General features: G+C 43.0%; 1 protein-coding gene across 3 annotated transcripts in view; it reads left to right on the forward strand.

Moving 5' to 3' along the window:
- ZSWIM6 (zinc finger SWIM-type containing 6) overlaps positions 1-23,462 on the forward strand; it is a 123,237-nt gene that overhangs the window by 87,945 nt on the left and 11,830 nt on the right. The window contains exons 5-10 of one of the 3 annotated variants that reach the window (XM_086628831.1): positions 2,755-2,934; positions 4,497-4,673; positions 4,953-5,099; positions 10,968-11,143; positions 14,094-14,325; positions 17,576-17,711. In XM_086628831.1, the coding sequence (XP_086484957.1) occupies positions 2,755-2,934; positions 4,497-4,673; positions 4,953-5,099; positions 10,968-11,143; positions 14,094-14,325; positions 17,576-17,711 (1,048 nt within the window). Of the gene's footprint in view, positions 1-2,754; positions 2,935-4,496; positions 4,674-4,952; positions 5,100-10,967; positions 11,144-14,064; positions 14,326-17,575; positions 17,712-23,462 lie in introns of all 3 variants that reach the window. The other 2 variants (XM_086628830.1, XM_086628832.1) reach the window with 2 other exon arrangements.

The raw sequence follows: 23,462 nt of genomic DNA on the forward strand, positions 1-23,462 counted from the left end.
TGTTTGAGGCCAGTGTAAGCCTTCAGGTTGGTGGTGACATTTAAGGGCCACCTCAGGGCTCTTCCACTGAGCAGCATCAGAGTGAAATAGGAAGAACATCCTCCAGGCTCCTTCCAGTTGGCATGTGGTAAAAATCTGGGCACAAGTGGACATTTTCCTCAGACTTTTCAGCGCTAGGAGCAGGACAGCAACCAGTGAATTGAAAGAGCCAGAATGGAGCAGATGTCAGGGGAGGGACAACATGCTTGGGGAACAGGAGGAGGAAGAAATGTGAATACAGCCAAATGCACACATGCTAGGGGCGGTGGGAAAAAAAGGCAAAAAAAAAAAACCCCAACCCATACGCACAAAAACACCAACCAAAATCCTAGAAACCCAACTAGACTGAAGATTGTAGGGTCATTGGCATTATGCTCCTTCTCCCACATGGTACCCTTTGTAGCACTACAGGAGCTGAGCCTGAGGCTCTTTCCACTCCTTTCTCTTCTAGTGGGGGAGTTCTGTCTCACATTCCTCTTCCTTCAGGGAGCTGGGCAGTCGTGAACGTGAATACTGGTTGAGATCTCCGATGTGCATACAGCTCGCCCTGAAGTTGCTGGGAGCAGGGTGCAGTTGGGCTCTATTGAAATTTTAAGTGGTTTGTGTGTGAGTGTGGTTTATTAGAAATACACTTGTGCTTCATTTGCATAAAAATAGCCCAGGTTTCTAAGACAGTCGCTGCTGACAGTGTAGTTGTGCTTGACACAGTTTCTCTCTTTAAACCGAAGAAGTTTTTGTAGGATTTCAGTATTTAGAGTATCTCTTCCCTCTCCAGCCTCTTAGATGCATAGTGGAGCTTCTGAAGATGGCAAGTTAATTCCTTTACCTCTAGTGGTGTTTCTGAGATGTGGAAAAAGAAAAGGCTACTCATTTTGTAGGGGTGTGGTGTAATCAGTATTGTGTGTTCCGCCTTGCTGGATGATTGAAATACTTACCAAATGTGGTTAAGGTGTTGCACTTTGCTTTTGCTTCAGACTGAAGAAACACTGGGAATCTGGTTACAAAGTATTAAATTGGCTTTTCGGTTTTTGTTAGATGCTGAGAGGTACAGTGTGTCCTTAGTGCCCTGAAATGGTATTTGATTTTGAAAATAGACAAGCTCAAGTGAACTGTTCTTCAAGGCTTTCCAATACTCCCCATCTTCTGTTTTGTTTTGCAGATTGCAAGAAACACAAACATTTTGTCTTGAGCAGTGCTAAATGCATTGATGCTTAATAATAACCAGTTGTAATTTGACTGTTTGTAGAGTGAAGCGTGTTGATGAGTGTGTCTAAAGAAAGTAATATGATTTGATTTTAAAAAGCTTTTAAAAATGGTATTGACCTTACTCACTCCCATGGCCAGTTTGACACCTAAAAAAAACCAAACCACTTGCTATACTGTATGTAACTACTGTGCGGTAATAATCTGCAGTGTAGTCTGTAGTCTTTCTGTGGTATTCTGCACTGTACCATATCATACTTTGTTGTTGTTTTCAGATTTCTTTGTTACTTCCCCATTCCATCTTGGTCTGAATAGCAAAGGATTTGCAACCTTAAGGATTGAGCTATATTTCCACTGGCTCCTGTACTGTGGCATACCGACATGCCGACTTACTTTAGGAATGAATGTAATGTGAAGGCCTGTGCTCTGGGTATCCATTTTGCATTCTTATTTAGCAAAAGAATACTTGAATGTGAGAATTTTATTATCCTAGAAGAACCAGCTGCATTCTTATTACTTCACCCTCTCCGCTGCCCCTCCACCCCCCCCAGCCTGTCATGAAGATTGCATAGTTTAAGCATATTCTCTAAATCTCTTGTAGGGTATCAGGCACATGCTTAATGAGCAAATGAACTGTTGCTAAACACTACTTTCAGATGTCTTCATGCTTCTGTCAAAGTTCGTGCTGATGAAGAGACAGGCAATTTAGAGAAAAATCTCTTCATTTGAAAATTATTGCTAGAGACCCTGATGTATTTGTGCCTGCTCTGTTATATAGTCTAAGGGAACAGGTTCCAAAGTGATGGTATGTGTGAAATGTCAGCACAAATTAGCTTTCCCTTTGAGCTCCGTAAACAGAAAACATAAAACAAATTTTCTAGTTTAACCAAATTACTGAAGTAATTGCAGTAAAAGTATCTTATTCCTATTAGACTGCACTAAACCAATGTTTATTGGATCTCTGAGACCCAGATGTGTTTGGGAATGAGTTACATGATCAGCAGTAGTTCTGCTGGATTCTGAGTGTAGAAGTATATGTTTACAAAATATTTATCTTACTAATATGCTTCTTTGGTTCTTGAAATGTGAAACTGGAAGACATATAGTTCTTTTTCATAGAAAACAATATTTGCTGCTGATACAAAATTTAGAAGAAAAAACTTTGATAACTTCCTGCTGTAACTTTATGTGAATTCTTATTCGCTTTTGACTGATGTTCCTGTCTGATAAGCCATACATTGTGAACTCTGAATTTTCTAATACAAAAGACCTCTTAATGCCTTATAATTGAGAAGGTTGGCTTGGTACCATCTTTCAATTGCTTCAGATGGGCCATGCCAGCTCCAAGATCCTGCATTGGGAATTCGTTCTGCCTGGTGGTAGGCATAGCTGGGAAGCAAGCAGTGTAGCCTTTGAGGGGAGAAAAAGTGTTACGGTATAGAAGTTTGCAATTAGTCATTGGCTGCTGCATTTTTAATAGGAAACATAATTTAGCAATTTTTTTAAAATCAGGTGCTCTGTGGATGTGTATAGTCTTAAATCCCCACTGCAAGTTGGAGCAGAAGGCCAGTTGGCTAAAACAGCTGAAAAAATGGAACAGTGTGGATGTTTGTCCCTGGGAAGATGGAAACCATGGAAACGAGCTGCCCAATTTAACCAATGCTTTGCCTCAGGGTGCAAATGCTAACCAAGGTGAGCCTAAACATATGCACTGACTGCAACGTATAATATAACCTCTATCTTATACACTCTAGCCTTGCAGAATTCAGCACTCTTTCCTGGGACAAGTAACTTTCTTGTTGAGGATTGACCAGCCAACTTTTCACTAATACTGTCCTTGCAGAAAGGATAAATAAATGGGTTTTTTGTGCTGGGGCTGCAATGTTTTCAAAGCAAATGTTTATGTTTAGTTAGGTCTTCTAACTTTTCACTTGGTCCTTCTAAATATGTGTTGCATGAAAATTGGATGTCCTTGAAGTATGTCATGTAAAAGCCTGTTGTTTCTTTGCTTGACTATGATTCCTTCTGGTGTTGGGTTTTTTTTGATTGCAGTTACAAAGCCTTTGATACCTATTTAAAGAGAAATCTGTTGCAACTGCATTATACTTGAGTGTGAGAAACTAAAGAGCTATCTGTGGGATGTGCTCTGCACGTGCAGTCTGCATTGCCAGGTGTGTGGGGGGTGCAGAGGCAACACCACCGTCTTGGAGGAGGTGTCTCTTCTTACTCGATGTCATGCTTTTTAATCTAAAATGTGATTGTCAAATCTGGCAGACGCCTTGTCCATTCCTCTTCAAGCAAAGATGGCTACTTTGCTAGTAACCGGGGAAGATGTAGGATATTTCCCTGGGGAAGAACCCTCATAATCCTCAAAACCCTCAGTATTTTGATACGTATTTCATATAATTATGATAAAGTTAAAAGTAAATGCTTGAGAGGTGGCAGATTTGGACTTTAGATGGGTTTTTTCTTCTTCTTGGAAGATTACCTTTGAAGGAAATAGACTTGGTTCATTGTTAAATCTTGGAGCTAGCTGGTGACAGAATTTCATTCAGCATGTAACTCCCTACAGAGGTGTCTTGCTTTCTGCATCTCGTGACGTTCAGCCCAACTTGGGCAGGCCAGTGACTCTGACACGGCATCTCAATGTTCATAGATATAGTGCCGTGTCGACAGAGCTATTTAGCCATAGGAAGCTGTCCAGTAAGGATTACATCAGTCCCATGGCCTCAGTACCTCGCTTTCTTTACAATATTTGAATATGTTTATGACAAAAAAAGTTATACAAGTGCTCAAAGTTGATGTCACTTCTCAAACAGAACAACTGAAAATCATGCAGTGTTTATCAATCCCTCATCCTGGCAGCTCTGGGTCTGAGGAGGAGAGAAGCTGGGGATGCTTGAGCAGCTGTGTGCCGTATACTTTCTAGTTTGATTTTAGGGGAGTTCCGTACGTGCTGTTGAATGTCCTTCATCTCTAGCTGTTCCCTCTGCAAAGTAGTGTTTAGCATCAGCCGTGCTGGTTTGTAGATCTCTCTCTGAGTGCAAAGCAAATGGCGCACACTTCATCTGAGCTGTTGGGTAATAATAGGATGTGAAATGTCATCTGCGGGCTGTTCGGTGCAGAGCGGGGGCAAGGCAGGCTGCCGTCAGTTGGGTTGGTGAATAGGCGGAAGACAAGAATACTGTGAATGACTGATTCACATATGAATGAGTAAAAGCTGATGCAGCTTTCTGAACTTGTGAAAATGACAGATTCATCGAACAGGCCACATCGGACGGTGTTCACTCGAGCCATTGAGGCGTGCGATCTGCACTGGCAGGACAGCCACTTACAGCACATTATCAGCAGTGACCTATACACCAACTACTGTTACCATGACGACACTGAAAACTCGCTCTTTGACTCTCACGGGTGGCCCCTCTGGCATGGTAAGTGGCTAAACCGGAAAGACGTTTCCATGACTTGCTGCTTTGTTCATTTTCTATGGCATTATTTTGGGGGGGATGGTGGGGAGATGAATGAAAAGCCTGGCAAAAAGAACAGAGGCTTCCTTGAAATGCTGGCTCAGAAGTGGTCCTTTAAGTCTCTCTTGCATAGTTTAAAAACAAAAACAACAACAACAAAAAAGCCCTTTTGAGCAACTTAGCAAAACAGGCCATCGCAGACATGGAAGCATTGTTATTCCTCAATTATTTTCTCCATTTTAGAGCATGTTCCTACAGCCTGTGCGAGGGTGGACGCATTGCGATCTCATGGATACCCACGAGAAGCACTGAGGCTAGCAATAGCTATTGTTAATACACTAAGAAGGCAGCAGCAGAAACAGCTGGAAATGTTCCGGGCTCAGAAGAAAGGTAAATGTGGGAAAGAAAGAAGGGCAAAGGACGTGCCAAGGTGATGATAACACTGGCCCAGAACTTTGCATGAGAAAATGGGTTTTGAAACTAAAGCGAAATAGGTGACTTTAACTCTGTGGTCCAAATGATCATAGTGGTAATGTCACATTCTGAATGTTGGAGGTTTTCTGTAAGCTGCGTTGTGTGAGCTGTGCAGGGCCAAGGGCTCTCTTCTGCCTTCTGCAATATGTCTGGCACAATGGGGCCTTTATCCCAATCAGGGTTTATGGTTACACCCTGAAAATGCTCACCCTGTGTAATTTACAAGCTTTTAAACAGCTTTGCGTTTGGCATGTCAGGTGTTTAGAATAATTTTTTTTCACTGACATATAATTTAGCTGAACTATATATTTCTGAGGTGGAAACCTAAAGTTGACATTGAAGATAACAATGAGGCAAAGTCTGCACTACAGAAATTAATCAGATTTGACAGTTTGTTCCAAAAGAGTCTCTTCTAATGCTTAAAATTCTAGAGTTTCTGAATACAGGTGGATTGCTGCTTTCTTTAGTTTTTGAAACACTGTTTCTTATAAAAAGCTCTGTGATGTTCCACTGAGCACTATCCCTTTTTTTTTTTTGAAAGAACATTCTCCTTCAGATACAGTTTCTATGCCATGTGATTCTTAGTACCCAAAATAATCCCACACTGAACTTTGTCATTAGTTTGAAGAGGAAGTGGAAGAAGGGGAAGGCTTTGTGGTTAAAGAATGCGTGTGCAAAAACTGGAATTACTTTCTCAGCTGCTACAAGAGAGTTCAAATTAGTTCAAATTTTATTGTAGATCTTCATTACTGCTCTTAACTATGAATATCTTCATGCATTGCAGGAAAAAAACAATGTGAAGTCATATATGTAAATTTTTCAAGTGTGTGTGCAGATGTTTTCCCAGAAATGAGCGTTTAGAAGACAAGATAAACACGTAACTGAAATAAAACATTAGCTACCCAAGGAAGAAGGTTTTTATTGAGTACTGTTGTGGATCCTCGATATGAACAAAATGTGAAAGTACTTTGTATTATTATTTAGGAGAATTGGCTAAGTCTTTTTATCATGTAACATATCTTTCCTTAGCAAGTGTTCCCTTTAAAGCTTTGCTGCTTTTCTAGATTCTCAGACTGGGGGGATGAGAAGGGAGGGGGCCTATGTCAGCGTGTGTGTGTGTGTACCACTGGCAGGTGTGAAGGGTCTGCTTCGAGGGTACTGGTCGCAATACTGCTCCTCTTCATTCCCAATTGCTAATACAATGTACTGTAATATAGTATTCCCCACCAGCCCTCGTGGGGAATGTAAAGCTCAAAGGCAGCCTTGGCTGCAGTGACCATGAAATGGTGGAGATCAGGATCCTTAGGGCTCAGCAAGCCTTAGGAAGGCGCACAACAAGCTCACTACCCTGGCCTTCAGGAGAGCAGAGTTCAGCCTCCTCAAAGATGTGCTTGATAGAGTACCATGGCAGAAAGCCCTAGGGGGAAGAGGAGCCCAAGAAAGCTGGTAAATATTCAAGGATCATTGCCGCCAAGTTCAGGAGCGGTGCATCCCAACAAAGAGGAAGTCAGGCAGAAATGGCAGGAGGCCTGCATGGATGAACAAGGAGCTCCTGGACCAACTCAAATACAAAAAGGAAGCCTCCAGAGGGTGGAAGCAATGACAGGTAGGCTGGAGGAATACAGAGAAATTGTCTGAGAAGTCAGGGATCAGGTTAGGAAAGCTAAAGCCCTGATAGAGTTAAATCTGTCCGGAGACATCAAGGGCAACAAGAAAAGCTTCTGTAGACGTGTCAGTACTAAACAGAGGACTAGGGAAAATGTGGGCCCTCTCCAGAAGGTTACCCAGGATATGGAGAAGGCTGAGATGGTCAATGGCTTTTTTGCCTTGGTCTTAACTGGCAAGTGCTCTGGCCACACTGCCAAAATCACAAAAGGCAAAGGCAGGGACTGGGAGAATGAAGAACCACTCACGGTAGGAGATCTGGTTTGAGACCATCTAAGGGGACCTAAAGGGGCACAAATCAGCAGACTTTGACCTCTTCAGGGATCTCCTCACTAGAGTACAATGGAATGAAGCCCTGGAGAGAAGAGGGGCACAAGAAAGTTGGTTAATATTCAAGGATCACCTCCTCCAAGCTCAGGAGCGGTACATCCCGACAAAGAGAAAGTCAGGTAGGAACACCAGGAGGCCTGCATGGATGAACAAGGAGCTCCTGGACCAACTCGGGCACAAAAAGAAGGCCTATAGAGAGTAGAAGCAAGGACAGGTAGCCTGGGAAGCATACAGAGCAATTGTCCGAGCAACCACAGATCAGGTTAGGAAAGCTAAAGCCCTGGTAGAGTTAAATCTGGCCAGGGACATCAAGAGCAACAAGAAAAACTTCTATGGATATGTCAGTGATAAAAAGAGATTTAGGGAAAATGTAGGCCCTCTCCGGAAAGAAACAGGGGACCTGGCTATCTGGGATATGGAGAAGTCTGACGTTCTCGATGACTTCTTTGCCTCAGTCTTCACTGGCAAGTGCTCCAGCTGCATGGCCCAAGTCGCAAAAGGCAAAGGCAGGGACTGGGAGAATGAAGAACCGCCCACTGTAGGAGAAGATGAGGTTCAAGACCATCTAAAGAACCTGAAGGTGGACAAGTCCATGGGACCTGATGAGGTGCATGCGCGGGTCCTGAGGGAGCTGGCAGATGAAGTTGCTAAGCCACTATCCATCATATTTCAGAAGTTGTGGCATTCCGGTGAAGTTCCCAATGACTGGAAAAGGGGAAACATAGCCCCCATTTTTGAAAAGGGGAAAAAAGACCCAGGGAACTACAGGCCAGTCAGTCTCACCTCTGTGCCCGGCAAAATCATGGAGCGGATCCTCCTGGCGACTATGCTAAGGCACATAGAAAATGAGGAGGTGATTGGTGACAGGCAACATGGCTTCACTAAGGGCAAATCCTGCCTGACTAATTTGGTGGCCTTATATGATGAGGTTACAGCATTGATGCATAAGGGAAGAGCAACTGACATTGTCTACCTGGACTTGTCCAAAGCATTTGATACTGTGCCACACGACATCCTTGTCTCTAACCTGGAAAGACATGGTTTTGATGGATGGGCCATTCAGTGGATAAGGAATTAGCTGGATGGTCACACTCAAAGAATTGTGGTCAATGGTTCAATGTCCACGTGGAGGCCAGTGATGAGTGGTGTTCCTCAGGGGTCGGTACTGGGACCAGTGCTATTTAATGTCTTTGTTGGTGACATGGACAGTGGGATCGAGGGCACCCTCAGCAAGTTTGCAGATGACACCAAGTTGTGTGGTGTTGTGGACACACTGGAGGGAAGGGATGCCATCCAGAGGGACCTTGGCAGGCTGGAGAGGTGGGCCTGTGAGAACCTCATGAAGTTCAACAAGGCCAAGGCAAGGTCCTGCACATGGGTCGGAGCAATCCCAACCTCAAGTCCAGGCTGGGCAGACAATGGATTGAGAGCAGCCCTGAGGAAAAGGACTTGAGAGTGCTGGTGGATGAGAAGCTCAACATGAGCCGGCAATGTGCGCTGGCAGCCCAGAAAGCCAACTGTAAGCTGGGCTGCATCCAAAGAAGCGTGGCCAGCAGGTCAAGGGAGGTGATTCTGCCCCTCTACTCTGCTCTTGTGAGACCCCACCTGGTATACTGTGTTCAGCTGTGGAGTCCCTAACACAAGAAGGACATGGAGCTATTGGAGTGGGTCCAGAGGAGGGCCACAAAGATGATCCGAGGGCTGGAGCACCTCTGCTATGAAGACAGGCTGAGAGAGTTGGGACTGTTCAGCCTGGAGAAGAGAAGTCTCTGGGGTGATCTTATAGCAGCCTTCCAATACTTAAAGGGGGCCTACAGGAAAGCTGGAGAGGGACTTTTTACAAGGGTGTGTAGTGATAGGACAAGGGACAATGGCTTTAAACTGAAAGAGGGGAGATTTCGATTAGAGATAAGGAAGAAATTCTTCACTGTGAGGACGGTGCCTAGAGAAGTTGTGGATGCTCTGTTCCTGGAAGTGTTTATGGCCTGGGTGGATGAAGCTTTGAGCAACCTCGTGTAGTGTAGGGTGTCCCTGCTTATGGCAGGGGGCTTGGAACTAGATGATCTTTAAGGTTCCTTCTAACCCAAACTATTCTATTGTCTAGGCATTCAATGCTTCTGTTAAGTTCCTTTCCCTGTGAACAATTCCTAGAGCTGTCAACTGATATTACAGTATTATAAATAAAAAATGGAGTGTATGAAATGCAGCTTATCCTACATAGAAACAAGAAGTTTGTAGTTTCTATGTTTTCACTCACTGCGCTTTTTTTTTCTCTCTTTTTTTTGGAATTTTTATAAAATACTGTCTTAATACCACAAATTGTGCTCATCTTCCCTACGAGCAGATAAATTCTGCAGCTACTGCCCAGCTTTAGGTTTTTGTTCAGCGAACACCACATGCTTCTGTTTAGCTTTTATTCATGTGACTGGTCTAGCATGCATGGAACCACTTGCGTGGTTTAAAGCTAAAGCTCTGTATGACTGGAGGACTGAAGCCTTTGTTTGGCATGACACAAGTGAAGCTCATAAGTAGGCACAATAGATTACATAGAACGTAAGTGAGTCAGTAAGAAGTCACTGTAATTAATCTTTTTTTTGGTAATATTACTTGCTTCTGCTTGTTGTCTTTAGTACATGCTATTTGTTAGTAAGACAGTTTACTTACTTGTTTTTCATGTTACATATTAGTGGATTCTTTAAAAAAAGCCCTCCTGAACACCCAGTTCAACAGTGTGGCTGTGTTTCATTTTGTAGCCCCACACATTTAAATAGGGAAGAAGCAGGATTTTAAAGCTCTATGATAATACATATTGTTAATCAGAAAGAGATGGCGCTTTGTGAACAAGAGAGAATGGAGACAGTACAAGTTAGTGTGTAACAGGCAGAGAAACAGAGCATCTGTAGTGACTTCTGTACAGTTTTTGAGTGGTCACCCATAATCAATCTGATCTCTCATAGTTCAGTCATGTGTTTATGTCTAGGAGAAAAAAAAGTTTGGAGCTGTCACCATAAGACTCTTAGTAAAAGAAGGGATTTGGGGAATCTCTAACATGTTACTACAACCACATTTCCTTCCATTCACTGTGATAAATTATTTTTTCATGTTCTAACTGAATGATGGATGAGGTCTACAAAACAAAGTATCTGTGAAGGTATTTGTTGACTGTAATTTTAGAATGACAAAAAATGCACTTGATCCACTTAAAGAACATTTTTTTCTTCAATACCTCATTTGATCATTTTATTCTTTTTTTAAAGGAGCTGTCATCCTGAGTTTATTGCTTCAATAAGTATTTAGATGCAAGATAAGCTCGTATTTTGTTTATGAAAATGTAACATATTTTAGAATATTTTCATTTGTTTCAGTGCCATCAGATTAAGCCAAAATGTAAAAATGATACTGTGTCTTTTTGAGTGAGGAAACAATTGTGAATATTTTACCAAAAAAAGACTTTGCCGTAATTTTTCTGCAGATGTTTTCAGAAGAGTTACTCGTATAAAGTAAGAGATTTCCAAAGACACTGCAGTTGAAATTAGTGACTCATACACTACACTTAGCTAGGGCTCAAAAGGATGTTTGGCCTTCATTCTTCTATTTCTCCTCTTTTAATGTGTTCACAAAGGGCAATTAATTCACCCTGAAAGATACTATTTTCTCCTTCTAAGCAGAAAGTACTGAAAATACTTTGAATTCTATACTGAGAGCATTTTAATCAGTTTTACTTTTAATTGTTTTGATAGGCTAACATGTGCTCTTTTCCCCTCCCTCTTCTCTCCTTTTTTGTCCCAGAACTTCTCCACAGAGGAGTAACCTCAATAACAAATCTTGAAGGTTGGGTGGGACACCCTTTAGACCCCATTGGCACCCTCTTCAGTAGCCTGATGGAAGCCTGCAGGGTGGATGATGAGAGCTTCCATGGATTCTCAGACTTCATGGGTAAGGCCAGTCAAAGGGAGCAACCTTCTGTACGTTTTCATTTACTGGAGGCATTTTTCTATTTTGCCTTTCTGAATCGGCTTCAAAGACAGTGGTTTTATAGTATAAGAACTCACATTTGCATTCCTTAAGAAAACACAAGGGAAAGAAAATGTTTAAAGTAAAATATGAAAGCACTTAAAAAATTGCCAGTTACTCATTCTTGAAGACAGTTCTATATTTCACACTTGAAATAAAACCAGATAAGACTTTATAGCAGCAGCCCTCTCCGCATACATTACTCTGTCCTCTTTCTGAGAAATTAGGAGAAATCACAAGATCACGGAATTGTTGAGTTTGGAAGGCACCTCTGGAGATCATCTAGTCCACCTGCTCTTCTCAGAGCAGAGTTTCCTAGAGCAGGTTGCCCAGGACTCTGTCCAGTTGGATTTTGAATAACTCCAAGAAGGAACACTACAGCCTCTCTGGGCAACCTCTTGCAGTGTTCAGCCACCCTCACAGTAAAAAATGTTTTTTTATGCTCAGATGGAATTTGCTGTATTTCAGTCTGTGCCCATTGCCTCTTGTCCTGTCACAGGATACCACTGAGAAGAGTCTGGCACTGTCTTCTTTACATTCTCCCATCAGATATTTATACATTTTTTTAAAAGCCTCCTGAGCCTTCTCTTTTCCAGGCTAAATCATCCCACCTGTCTCACTCTCATTATATGAGAGATGCGGCAGTCCTTTAATCATCTCTGTGGCACCATACTGGATCTACTCCAGTATGTCCATGTGCTGGGGAGCCCACAGCTGGACACAGCACTTCAGGTGTGGGCTCACCAGTGCTGAGCAGAGGGAAAGGATCACCTCTCTCAACCTGCTGGCAGCACGCCTCCTCATGCAGCCCAGGATTTTATTGGGCTTCTTAGCTACAAATGTACATAATACTTCAAACTGATGGCAAAACACTTAAAATTGGTAACATACATGGTTTACAAATGATATGAATTGGAAAGTAGTGTTGCAGTATCGACACATGTTTTAGGATAGGATTTGTATGCCCATTTTAATTTCAGTATTTGCTTCCTAGGAGCTTAATTGATTGATTCCTTATTCTCAGTCTCTTTCCTCCTCTGCAGTAGCTTTTTATCACCACCTGTGTGGACAGGAACTGGATTCATCCCTCTGCCTGCAGCTCTTTTTTATGCACATCTGCGGTCTTCTTGGGGCTTTGCCTCAAGACTCATTTTATTCAATTAGTTTTTCTTCAGTGAATTTCTGATCCCATATCTACCAATTCTGGAGGAACTTTTAATTAAAAAAAAAAAATCAGGAATCAGATTCTTGGCAATCGTTAAAGAGAACAAAACCACCCCATGAAGTAAAAACTGTATGTTGAAAAGTAACTTCCTCCTACACTCGCTTATGCAATCTACCAAACGCATTCAGCCTTCTCATTCGCTGCAGTTGTCCATCTGCTTACATCTGTCCTTTATAACTCTCTGGTCAAATTTAGGCTGTAAACTGCTACAGGTTGGAATAGCATTTTGTCATGTGGTGTGTCTGTGAATTGCCAAATGAATTGATAGAACTCTTTAAAGTAACTTACGGCTTAGTCTGTGCGGAATTTACATGTTACCTTTACTAAAAGGAGAACTTCTAGTCTTAATAATATACATTTTTGTCATAAGTACAACTGTAACAAAAGAAAAAACCTGAAAAGAGTGCTGGTAAACAGAGGATGCTTTTAAGTTGTGGAGTTTCCAGGCTTATTGTATTTACATGAGTCCTTCACTTGGGGTATAAAAACCCCAAGCATCGCTATAGGCTTGGGGAGGAGTGGCTGGAGAGCTGCCTGGCGGAAAAGGACCTGGGGGTGTTGGTTGACTACCGGCTTGATATGAGCCAGCAGTGTGCCCAGGTGGCCAAAAAGGCCAATGGGATACTGGCATGTATCAAGAATAGTGTGACCAGCAGGAGCAGGGAGGTGATCCTGCCCCTGTACTCGGCACTGGTGAGGCCGCACCTGGAATATTGTGTCCAGTTTTGGGCCCCTCGCTTTAAGAGAGATATTGAGCTCCTGGAGCGAGTCCAAAGAAGGGCAACTAAACTGGTCAAGGGGCTGGAAAATAAAACTTATGAGGAGCGGCTGAGGGAGTTGGGGCTGTTTAGCCTGGAGAAGAGGAGGCTGAGGGGAGACCTGATTACGGCCTATAAATACTTGAGAAAATATGGTGGGGAGTTAGGGGAAGGGCTCTTTACATTAGTGATGGGAGATAGAACAAGAGGAAATGGGCATAAGCTTAGTCAGGGGAGATTCAGGTTGGATGTTAGGAAGTATTTCTTCTCTGAAAGGGTTGTCAGCCACTGGAATAGGCTGCCCAGGGAAGTGGTTGAGTCCCCATCCCTGGATGTGTTTAAGAATAGGGTGGATGAGCTACTTGAGGATATGGTTTAATGGGGATTAGGGATGGTTGGACTCGATGATCTCTAAGGTCTTTTCCAACCTAGAAATCTATGAATCTATGAATCTATGACACTAATAGCATCAGCTGAAATCTATGCAAATGTATAAGCACCTTTCCTTTCCTCTTACATATTGAGGCTTTAAGGAGATGGAGTAATGGAGGAAATGTAGGGGGGAATTGAAATGGATCTTCCAATTTTGGCCTTATTAGCGCAAATCTAGAGAAACTGCCTTTCTCTAAATCGTGCGGTTTAAAAATGAAAACTTTTATTTTTACTTGAATGGGTTATTTAAAACCTAATTGTTCTGTGTATTTCTGCCATGTGGAATTGGATTGTAATTTTTAGATTGGATCATTGGATCTGGACGTTGTGCTAGTAATTTAAATAATTTTTAAAAAGAATGCTAACAGAGGAAGTGTTCGTAAATGTGGCGTTATAGGCAGACTATGGGTTAGAATGGTTTGCTGATATGTTGTTCTTTCTGTGTCACCCCTTACAGAGAACATGGGGCAATGCAAGTCTCTGGAGTACCAGCACCTGCCTGCACACAAGTTCTTAGAAGAAGGGGAATCTTATTTAACACTGGCTGTGGAAGTAGCATTGATAGGGCTGGGACAGCAACGAATAATGCCAGATGGCTTGTATGCACAAGAGAAGGTTTGTCGAAATGAGGAGCAGCTCATTTCTAAGCTACAGGAAATTGAATTGGATGATACTCTGGTGAAGATTTTTCGAAAACAAGCAGTCTTCCTATTAGAAGGTAGCTCAATATAGATGCTAACTGCTTCTTTAAACTCTCTTCACTTACACATGCACACAGAACTAGTATTGCTGTGGAAACTGCCTTACGTGCTTCAGATGTTTTTCTGATGTAGGACTCCAGCAAATTTTGTTTCCAATCTATTATGAAAATCAAATACACTTCAGATACCGCATGACTGTAGAGATGAGGCATCTATTGATCTATAAGCCTTTTATTTTAATTTTTATTACATTTTTTTCTTTAGATTTGTTGCTTGTCATAATCTCAGTATCCTGACTATACAACCCAGGCTCACAATTAAATAATATAAACATCAGTTATTATCAACTGTTCTTAGGTAGCAAAATGCTAAGTGTTCCTGAAAAAGAGACTGGCAGCTTTCTAAATGTATGAAGACTTTCACCTCTGTTCCCAAGTGAAGAGCTCAGAAAACTCACTTAGAATTGCTGGGCCAGAAATGTAACATTTTATTTGCAGCAATTAGGAAAATTACTTGTCTCTGACACTTGTCATATATGAAAATTGAAATATATGGTCAAATACTGAGGCCTGGCCTTGTGACTAATTTTGACTAAGACAAACAATTTGTGTTTGGGAACTAGCTAGTGAGTTGCAATAAAATCTGTAAAAAAGGGAAATATTTTTGCCCTAGCTTTTAAAAAGGCTTAGTATGTAACATTTAAGCCTCATAGTCTCAAGCCTCTTAGCAGTCTCATGGGATCTGAGGTTGTCCTTCTGGTTTTTGAGTTTTTAAATGGAAGAAAAAAACTTTAGAGGAACCAGTAAGCCAAAGGCGTGATCCAAGTTTTGAGTGCTTGCCCAAGGGGTGGTGGGAAGTATGATACTGCTCTAGGTAAGTTGTGAAGTCTCACACAGCAGTCAAGTTTTGCTTTCTTTCTGCAAGACATTTGTCTTTTGAAATATCCTCTTTCGTGGAAAAGATGCAGTATGTTGTTTCGGGTTCTCAGCTTTGAGTCGCTGTTTCTGTCCAAATCCTTTAAGACTTTGGTAGCTACTGATGGTGCCATTTGAAACTGTAGACAAGCCACACCATGGCGAGAGTTTCCATTATGGTGTGGCTGTAATGCTACTCTATGGCCTTTGGACAAGAACAGCTGCTTGCTGGATGCAGCTGTTAACAACCATACAGGAATCCTATGGATTGTAAAATCAATTTGCTGCATCTGTCTACTGATAAGGACGCTTTATGCAGAAAAGGCAGGATTTCTCTCAAGTGTTCTCTGGTAATTCTAGTTTACTATTTTGATCACTGAAATTCTTTTAATGTTTTCTTAGAGTAGTAAACAAGTGATCATAGTAGGAAATCTGCTAATATAACCTCCTACAAAATTGCTGTGGTGAGCAGCGTGCAACGATGGTCTTGCATTACTGTGTGCTAAGAAATCTGGCTTTCCTGCAGTAGTTTTGTTTACTCCAGGTTAGGCAGAAACTGCCAGCTCACATGGAGAAAAAACTTTGCAGTGATTTAAGATGCTAATCATATCAATTGTGGATTTATAGTTTAAGTCCTGTAGATACAATAAAGAAATCTTAATCCAATATTAAGCTGATTTCTGTGCTGTTACTGCAGATTAATGTATACTGTATGTAGCTCCCATTTGAATGCGTGGGAAAGCAGAACGTAAGACTGTTTTGCAAGTACTGTTCTAATATTTTTGCGTGACTGCTAAGTTAACAGCAGAATATATTTTCATACAAATGCTTTGTCATGTATTCTTTGTGTCCTAACTGAGTTTCTGACTGGACCACCATCTAGCAAACATACATGAAATGGCTTCTTTCATTGAAGCAATGCCAGCTAGTTTTGAATGGCTTTCAACTTCATTTTAAATGATTTGAGACAATCAGTTACCTACTAAATCTTCACTGACACTGCTTTTATAATGAGCCCAAGTCTTCAGAAATGCCCGTCTATGGAGCTCAGAATTTTTTCATGCCTGGTGATTTTTATCTTTGCATGTTGTGCTAAGCCACCAGTCCGAAAAACATTGCTGAAACAGCATAGCTGTTTCTTCTCGTCTGCTTTCCTCATGTACTTCAATGTAGAGTCAGCCATGTTAGTCTGAACCGCTACTGGAAACTGTTTAAATGACACATGTGACTGCAGCAAAGAAGTGAGCTCACATGGTCGTTCGTCCATCCATCCAAGGGTGGTGGGTTGAAGTCTCTAGTAGAAGAAGTAATAGTAATAATAATTTCTAGAACTGCTGGCTGCTGTCTGTGCAATAACAGTTCAGTAATACTTGATGTAAGATTCTTACTCTGTCTTGCAGCATTTAATGCCTGGACCTCCAGTTGCTGAAGTCAAAAACTGTTTGTTATTCCTGTTAATAAGAAAACTATGTCAGTCTTAAGGTTGCAGGAAAAGCGCAAAAATGGGATTCATATGCACTGTGAACATCCAGAACTCAGCAAGGAAATAGTTGCATTTAACTTTTGTTGTCGCTAATCCTGATGCTGCTGTTAATTAGGTTGAAATACTGCATTGTCTGCCCTGAGCGTGAGCAAAATATGTTTACCCAAGAATGAGGATAGTTTCCCCACAACAAATAAAATTTTTAAAATATATCACTGTAGTGGAAGAACAAAACCAGGTTCGATGCAAGATCTTGACCTCGTCTTCTCCTGGAGACCAAGTCCAGACCAAGTTACTTAAATGCCTGATGTCGGTTGAGACATTAATAGGAATCAGCTGTTGCTGTAGTGATTGGTCATGTAATTTCAATCAAATATATGCTTTTTTTCACTGTAACCATTCTGGGTTTTGGTTTTGTGTTTTTTTTTTTTTTTGTGGATTTGTGGTAAAGCAGTCATGCACCAACAGGGAGTATAGGGATTCATGTGCACGATGTAACTACGTGGAGGCAAAGAGAGGATTATCACTGTCTACTCATGCATACCTTATAGACTTGCTGAGTGAGCCCCATGGAGCACTGGAACCATTCTGTCATTTGTGTGTGCACTGGTAGTGTGCTTAGTACTATACAACTTGCAGTCTGTCTTGTCTCAAATAATATATGGTTTTTAATATACTTGTAATGCATTGTTTATATGTGATATGTGTAACATATTTCACAGAAAACAGCAATATAACTTTACTTTTTGTTCAGCAAACTCTGTCTCTGAATACCAATTCTAACCGAAAGTATAATGAATGTTTTTGAAGGTCCAAAAGTCGGGTTTTAGCAGTATATACAGACTGAAATTCTCTTTCTCTTTCCTGCAGCTGGACCATATAGTGGTTTAGGCGAAGTCATCCATCGAGAGAGTGTTCCAATGCACACATTTGCCAAGTATCTCTTCACCTCTCTCCTACCTCATGATGCTGAATTGGCATACAAAACTGCACTGAGAGCCATGCGGTATGTGTTCACGAGTCATCTAGAAAGAGCACAAGTAGCAGTTGGGAAAAGAGGAGAAAGCTTGGTAATCAAGACCTAGTCTCTTTTTCTAAAAGAAGCATTTGTCCCTTTAAGGAGCAATTATTTTGATTCTGTCATCTGTAAAAGCAATTGATGTTTGTAGTAACTACAGTGTAATGATTTATAAATGTACATTTAGTGTTTATCTACAGCTGTAAAACAGCATTCTCTCTTACAAATCTTTCTAGAATCCCACTCTTGGAGCACGTGTTTTGTGTTAAACAACAACAGCTTTAACACGTGTTCTTCTACCCATGTGGTTGTGTGTGTGTGGTGGTATTGGCAAGGACATGAGTAAAGAGGCATCTTACCAGCAGTCTCAGGATATGCTGCTTAGCCTGTTTGTTAGGACTGCTGTTTGTTCCACTGCCCTTCTTTATAAGTTAACTCTGAGATGGATTTGAAGCTATATGGTGTGGTCTGAGCCAGTGCTTTTTCCCTTGTGCTTCCTAACAAAGCAGTCTTACCCGCTCCTGGGTGAACATTGGGATTTAAATGGAGTGTGTCATATGGCATCAAAATGTCTGACTTGCATCACGTTTGTCTTCAGTAATCCGGAAAAAGGTGTTTCTCAGGGAGTGCTCAGTGTGTGCTGACTTTATCTGAAGGCAGGCCAGATGGGTAAAGGTGTCTAAGAAAAGCCTTCTGAAGGAAGTTTCAAGGGCCTAAATGATCGGTGATAAATCTGTTGTCAACATACAATGCAGGGAAGAAACTGGTCCCATCTGGATTGTTTGGATGCAGTCAAGAACCTTGTAGTTTATTGTTGACAAAGAATAGCCAAACTGAATACTAAGAGCAATCAAGTCCCAGAGGTTGGTTTTTCTTTTTTTTTTTTTTTTAAATAAAAAAGTAGTATTGCGTTTTCCTGGTCATTATTATTGAGAATGATTGCACAGTGACTGAAGGACACACTATCCGCATAAGCAGTATTTAACTTCATCGGACAGGTTGTGTCCTAGTGGTTTGGAAGCGTGTACTCTGGAGCTAGTTTCTCCAAAGAGCTAAATGGAGGGAAAATAATTCTGTGTTCAAAGGACTAAACAGGAGGGTACGCATAAAAACAAAACATAGCTACTGTCAAGTCAGGCTGAAGATCTGCTTAGCCTGTTGGGTTATTTTGCTTCCAAGAGTGTCTAGTGATGGGTATTAAGGAATCTTAAGAAATATGAAGAGTGTCCTTACACACTTGTGGCTTGTGATTAGCATTTTGTGAAATAGACTGAGAAGGCAAAAGTGCATTACTGGTGGACTATTCAGAACATTCAGACATATGATCAGAAAAGTGTCTGGGCCATCTGAGTACTCCCCTCTTCTTTTGTTACAAGTTACGTGCATCAATAATCCCAGCCATATCAGATCAGCAGGACAGTACAAAATGTGATGGATGAGTGTTTTTTGATTGGTTGAGGTATGAGGCTCTGGATGTGGAAGGCCAGTCAATGGATGATGTGGATGATGGTCCATGTACACCAGAGGTGTTGTCAGGGTCAGAAAAGAGTGCTCCCCACATCATGACCACCTCCATGAGGAAGAAAAGATGGGTGATTGTTGTAGGCGACTCCCTTCTGAGGGGAACAGAAAGTTAATATGCTGCGCAGACCCTCTTCTTAAGGAAGTCTGCTGCCTCCCTGGAGCCTGGGTTAAGGACATCGCTATGAAACTTCCAAGCCTGGTACAGCCCTTGGACTAACTACCCGTTACTGTTCTTCCATGTGGTGGGGTGGCAGTGAAGCTGCGACACGTAGTCCAAGGATGATCAAAAGAAACTTCAGAGCTCTGGGATGGTTGGTAAGGGAATCTGGAGCATAGGTTATTTTTTCCTCTCTCATTCCAGTTGTGAACAGCAACACTGGAAGAAACATACGTGCCCAGTCTGTTATGGCTCTGTGGCTGATGTCACTGCCACAGTTTTGGGGTTTTTGATAATGAGATGTCTATAAGGTACCAGGCTTGTTGGCACCAGACAGGAATCACCTTTCTCAAAAGGGAATGAGGGTCTTCGCTCATGAGCTAGCGAAGCTCATTGACAGGGCTTTACACTAGACTTGGAGGGGAAGGGGATAATATCGGGCTGATCAAGACAAACTGAGAGCACCTGAAGAGCAGTAGAAAGAAATTCTAGATGCTGCAGCCAGGAAGTCAGCTTTGTCAGGGCCTCAACTTAAATGCCTCTATACAAATGCACATAGAATGCATGGGGAATAAACAAGAGGAGTTGGAGATGTGTGCAGGCCTGCAGGGCTGTGATCTTACTGGCGTCACGGAGACATGTTGAGGTGAATCCTATGACTGGAGTGTTGGAATGGAAGGATACAGGCTTTTTAGGAAGAACAGGCAGGGAAGACAAGTAGATGTTGCCGTCTGTCCAAGCAGCTTGAGTGCATGGAGCTGCACCTGGGGATGGATGAGGAGCCAACTGAGAGCTTATGGGTCAGGACTAAAGGGAGAGCAAGAACAAGTGACATTGTAGTGGTGGTCTGCTACAGGCCACCTGACCAGGAAGACCGAGTGGATGAGGCCCTCTTTAGACAGATAGGAGAAACCTCACATCACAAACCCTGCTTATCATCGAGTTCATCAACCACCTCGATATCTGTTGGAGGGACAACACAGCCGGGCAGAAGCAATCCAGGAGGTTCCTGGAATTCATTGGAGATAACTTCCTTCACAAGTGTCAGAGCATCAGATGAGGAGAGGTGCTATGCTGGATGATGTTCTCACCAACAAGAAGGGCCTGGTAGGGAATGTGAAGCTCAAGGGCAGCCTTGGCTGCAGTGACCATGAAATGATGGAGTTCAAGATCTTTAGGGCAGCAAGGAGTGCAAACAGCAAACTCGCAACACTGTATTTTAGGAGAGCAGACTTTGGCCTCTTCAGCAATCTCCTTGGAAAAGTACCATGGGATAAAGGCCTGGAGGGAAGAGGGGGCCAAGAAAGCTGGATAATATTCACAGATCACCGCCTCCAAGCTCAAGAGCAGTGCATCCCAACAAAGAGGAAGTCAGGCAGAAATGCCAGGAGGCCTGCATGGGTGAACAAGGAGCTCCTGGACCAACTCAAATACAAAAAGGAAGCCTCCAGAGGGTGGAAGCAATGACAGGTAGGCTGGAGGAATACAGAGAAATTGTCCGAGCAGGCAGGGATCAGGTTAGGAAAGCTGAAGCCCTGATAGAATTGAATCTGGCCAGGGATATAAAAACAAGGAAAGCTTGATATGTCAGAAAAATAGTTATGTCAGTGCTTAAAGGAAGACTAGGGAAAATGTGGGTGGGCCCTGTCCAGAAGAAAATGGAAGACCCGGTTCCCGAAATATGGAGAAGGTAGTCAATGGCTTTTTTGCCTTGGTCTTCACTGCCTTCTGTGATTTGGGCTAGAGTGCTTGCCAAGGGTAGGGTAGGAGAAGATCAGGTTTGAGACCGTCTAAGGAACCTTAAGGGGCACAAGTCCATGGGACCTGAAGAGGTGAATCTGCAGGTCCTGAGGGAACTGGAAGATGAAGTTGCTAAACCATTATCCATCGTATTTGAGAAGTAGTGGCAGTCTGGTGAAGTTCCCACTGACTGGAAAAGGGGAGACTACAGGCAAGTTGTGCCAGACAATTTGGTGGCCTTCTTTGATGGGATTACAGCGTTGGTGGATGAGGGAAGAGCAACTGATGTCATCTACTCACTCAGTGGATAAAGAACTGGCTGGATGATCGCACTCAAAGAGTTGTGGTCAATGGTTCAATGTCTACATGAAGACCAGTGTCAAGCGGTGTCCCTCAGGGGTCTGTTCTGGGTCCAGTGCTGTTCAACATCTTTGTCAGCAACATGGATGATGGCCTTGAGTGCACCCTCAGTAAGTTTGCCAATGACACCAAGCTGTGTGGTGCCATGTACTCTCTTGAGGGAAGAGATGCCATCCAGAGGGACCTTGACAGACTTGAGAAGCGGGCCAGTGCAAACTGCATGAGCTTCAACAAGTCAAAATGCAAGGTCCTTCACCTGAGTCGGGCCAATCCTAGGCACAAATACAAACTGGGCACAGAGTGGGTTGAGAGTAGCCCTAAAGAGAAGGATTTGGGGGTGTTTATAGATGAGAAGCTCAACATGAGCCCGCAGTGCGCTCATGCGGCCCAGAAGGCCAACCGCATCCTGGGGTGTATCAAGAGAAGCATGGTCAGCAGGTCAAGAGAGGTGATTCTTCCCCTTTACACTGCTCTTGTGAGACCCCACCTTGAATACTGGGTCCAGTTCTGGTGTCCCCACCATAAGAGAGACATAGATCTGTTGGAGCGTGTTCAGAGGAGGGCCACAAAGATGATCCAGGGGCTGGAGCACCTCTGCTACGAGGACAGGTTGCAGGAGCTGGGATTGTTCAGCCTTGAAAAGAGGAGACTTTGGGGGGACCTAATAGCTGCCTTTCAATACCTGAAGGGAACTTACAGGAAGGCTGGGGAGGGACTTTTTACAAGAGTGTCCACTGATAGGACAAGGGGAAATGGGTTTAAGTTGAAGGAGAACAGATTTAAATTAGATCTTAGGAAGAAATTCTTCAGTACGAGGGTGGTGAGACTTTGGAATAAATTGCCCAGAGAAGTTGTGGATGCCCCCTCTCTGGAGGTGTTCAAGGCCAGGTTGGATGGAGCCTTGAGTAGCCTGATCTAGTTGAGAGGCGTCACTGCCCATGACAGGGAGGATGGGTTTGATGATCCAACCTCCATAGGTTGGATAGGTCCCTTCCAGCCTATGCCATTCTATGATCTACCTGGACTTGTGCAAGTATTTTGACACTGTCCCACACAACCTCCTTGTCTCTAGAATTGGAGAGACATTGATTTGATGGATGGCCCACTTGGTGGATAAGGGATTGGCTGGATAGTTGCACTCATGTATGGTCAATGGCTCAATGTTGAAGTGGAGGCCAGTGAGGAGTGATGTTCCTCGAGGGTCAGTACTAGGGTCAGTGCTGTTTAACATCTTTGTTGGCGACATGGACAGTGGGATCAAGCGCACCCTCAGCAAGTTTCCAGAAGACACCAAGCTGTTTGGTGTTGCGGACACGCTGGAGGGAAGGGATGCCATCCAGAGGGACCTTGACGGGCTGGAGAGGTGGGCTTGTGAGAACCTCATGAAGTTCAACAAGGCCAAGGCAAGGTCCTGCACATGGGTTGGGGCAATCCCAAGCACAGATACAGGCTGGGCAGAGAATGGGTTGAGAGCAGCCCTGAGGAAAAGGACTTGGGAGTGCTGGTGGATGAGAAGCTCAACATGAGCTGGCAATGTGCACTGTCAGCCCAGAAAGCCAACCGTATCCTGGGCTGCATCCAAAGAATTGTGGCCAGCAGGTCAAGGGAGGTGATTCTGCCCCTCTACTCTGCTCTCGTGAGACCCCACCTAGACTACTGCATTCAGTTCTAGATGCCCCAAAACAAGAAGGACATGGAACTGTTGGAGTGGGAGGGCCACGAAGATGATCAGAGGGCTGGAGCACCTCTGCTATGAAGACAGGCTGAGAGCTGGGGCTGTTCAGCCTGGAGAAGAGAAGGCTCCGGGGTGATCTTATTGCAGCCTTTCAGTACTTAAAGGGGGCCTACAGGAAAGCTGGAGAGGGACTTTTTACAAGGGCATGTAGTGATAGGACAAGAGGTAATGGCTTTAATCTGAAAGAGGGGAGATTTAGATTAGATCTAAGGAAGAAATTTTT

The sequence above is a fragment of the Tauraco erythrolophus genome, chromosome Z (genome assembly GCF_009769465.1).
Source record: "Tauraco erythrolophus isolate bTauEry1 chromosome Z, bTauEry1.pri, whole genome shotgun sequence".
Taxonomy (NCBI): domain Eukaryota; kingdom Metazoa; phylum Chordata; class Aves; order Musophagiformes; family Musophagidae; genus Tauraco; species Tauraco erythrolophus.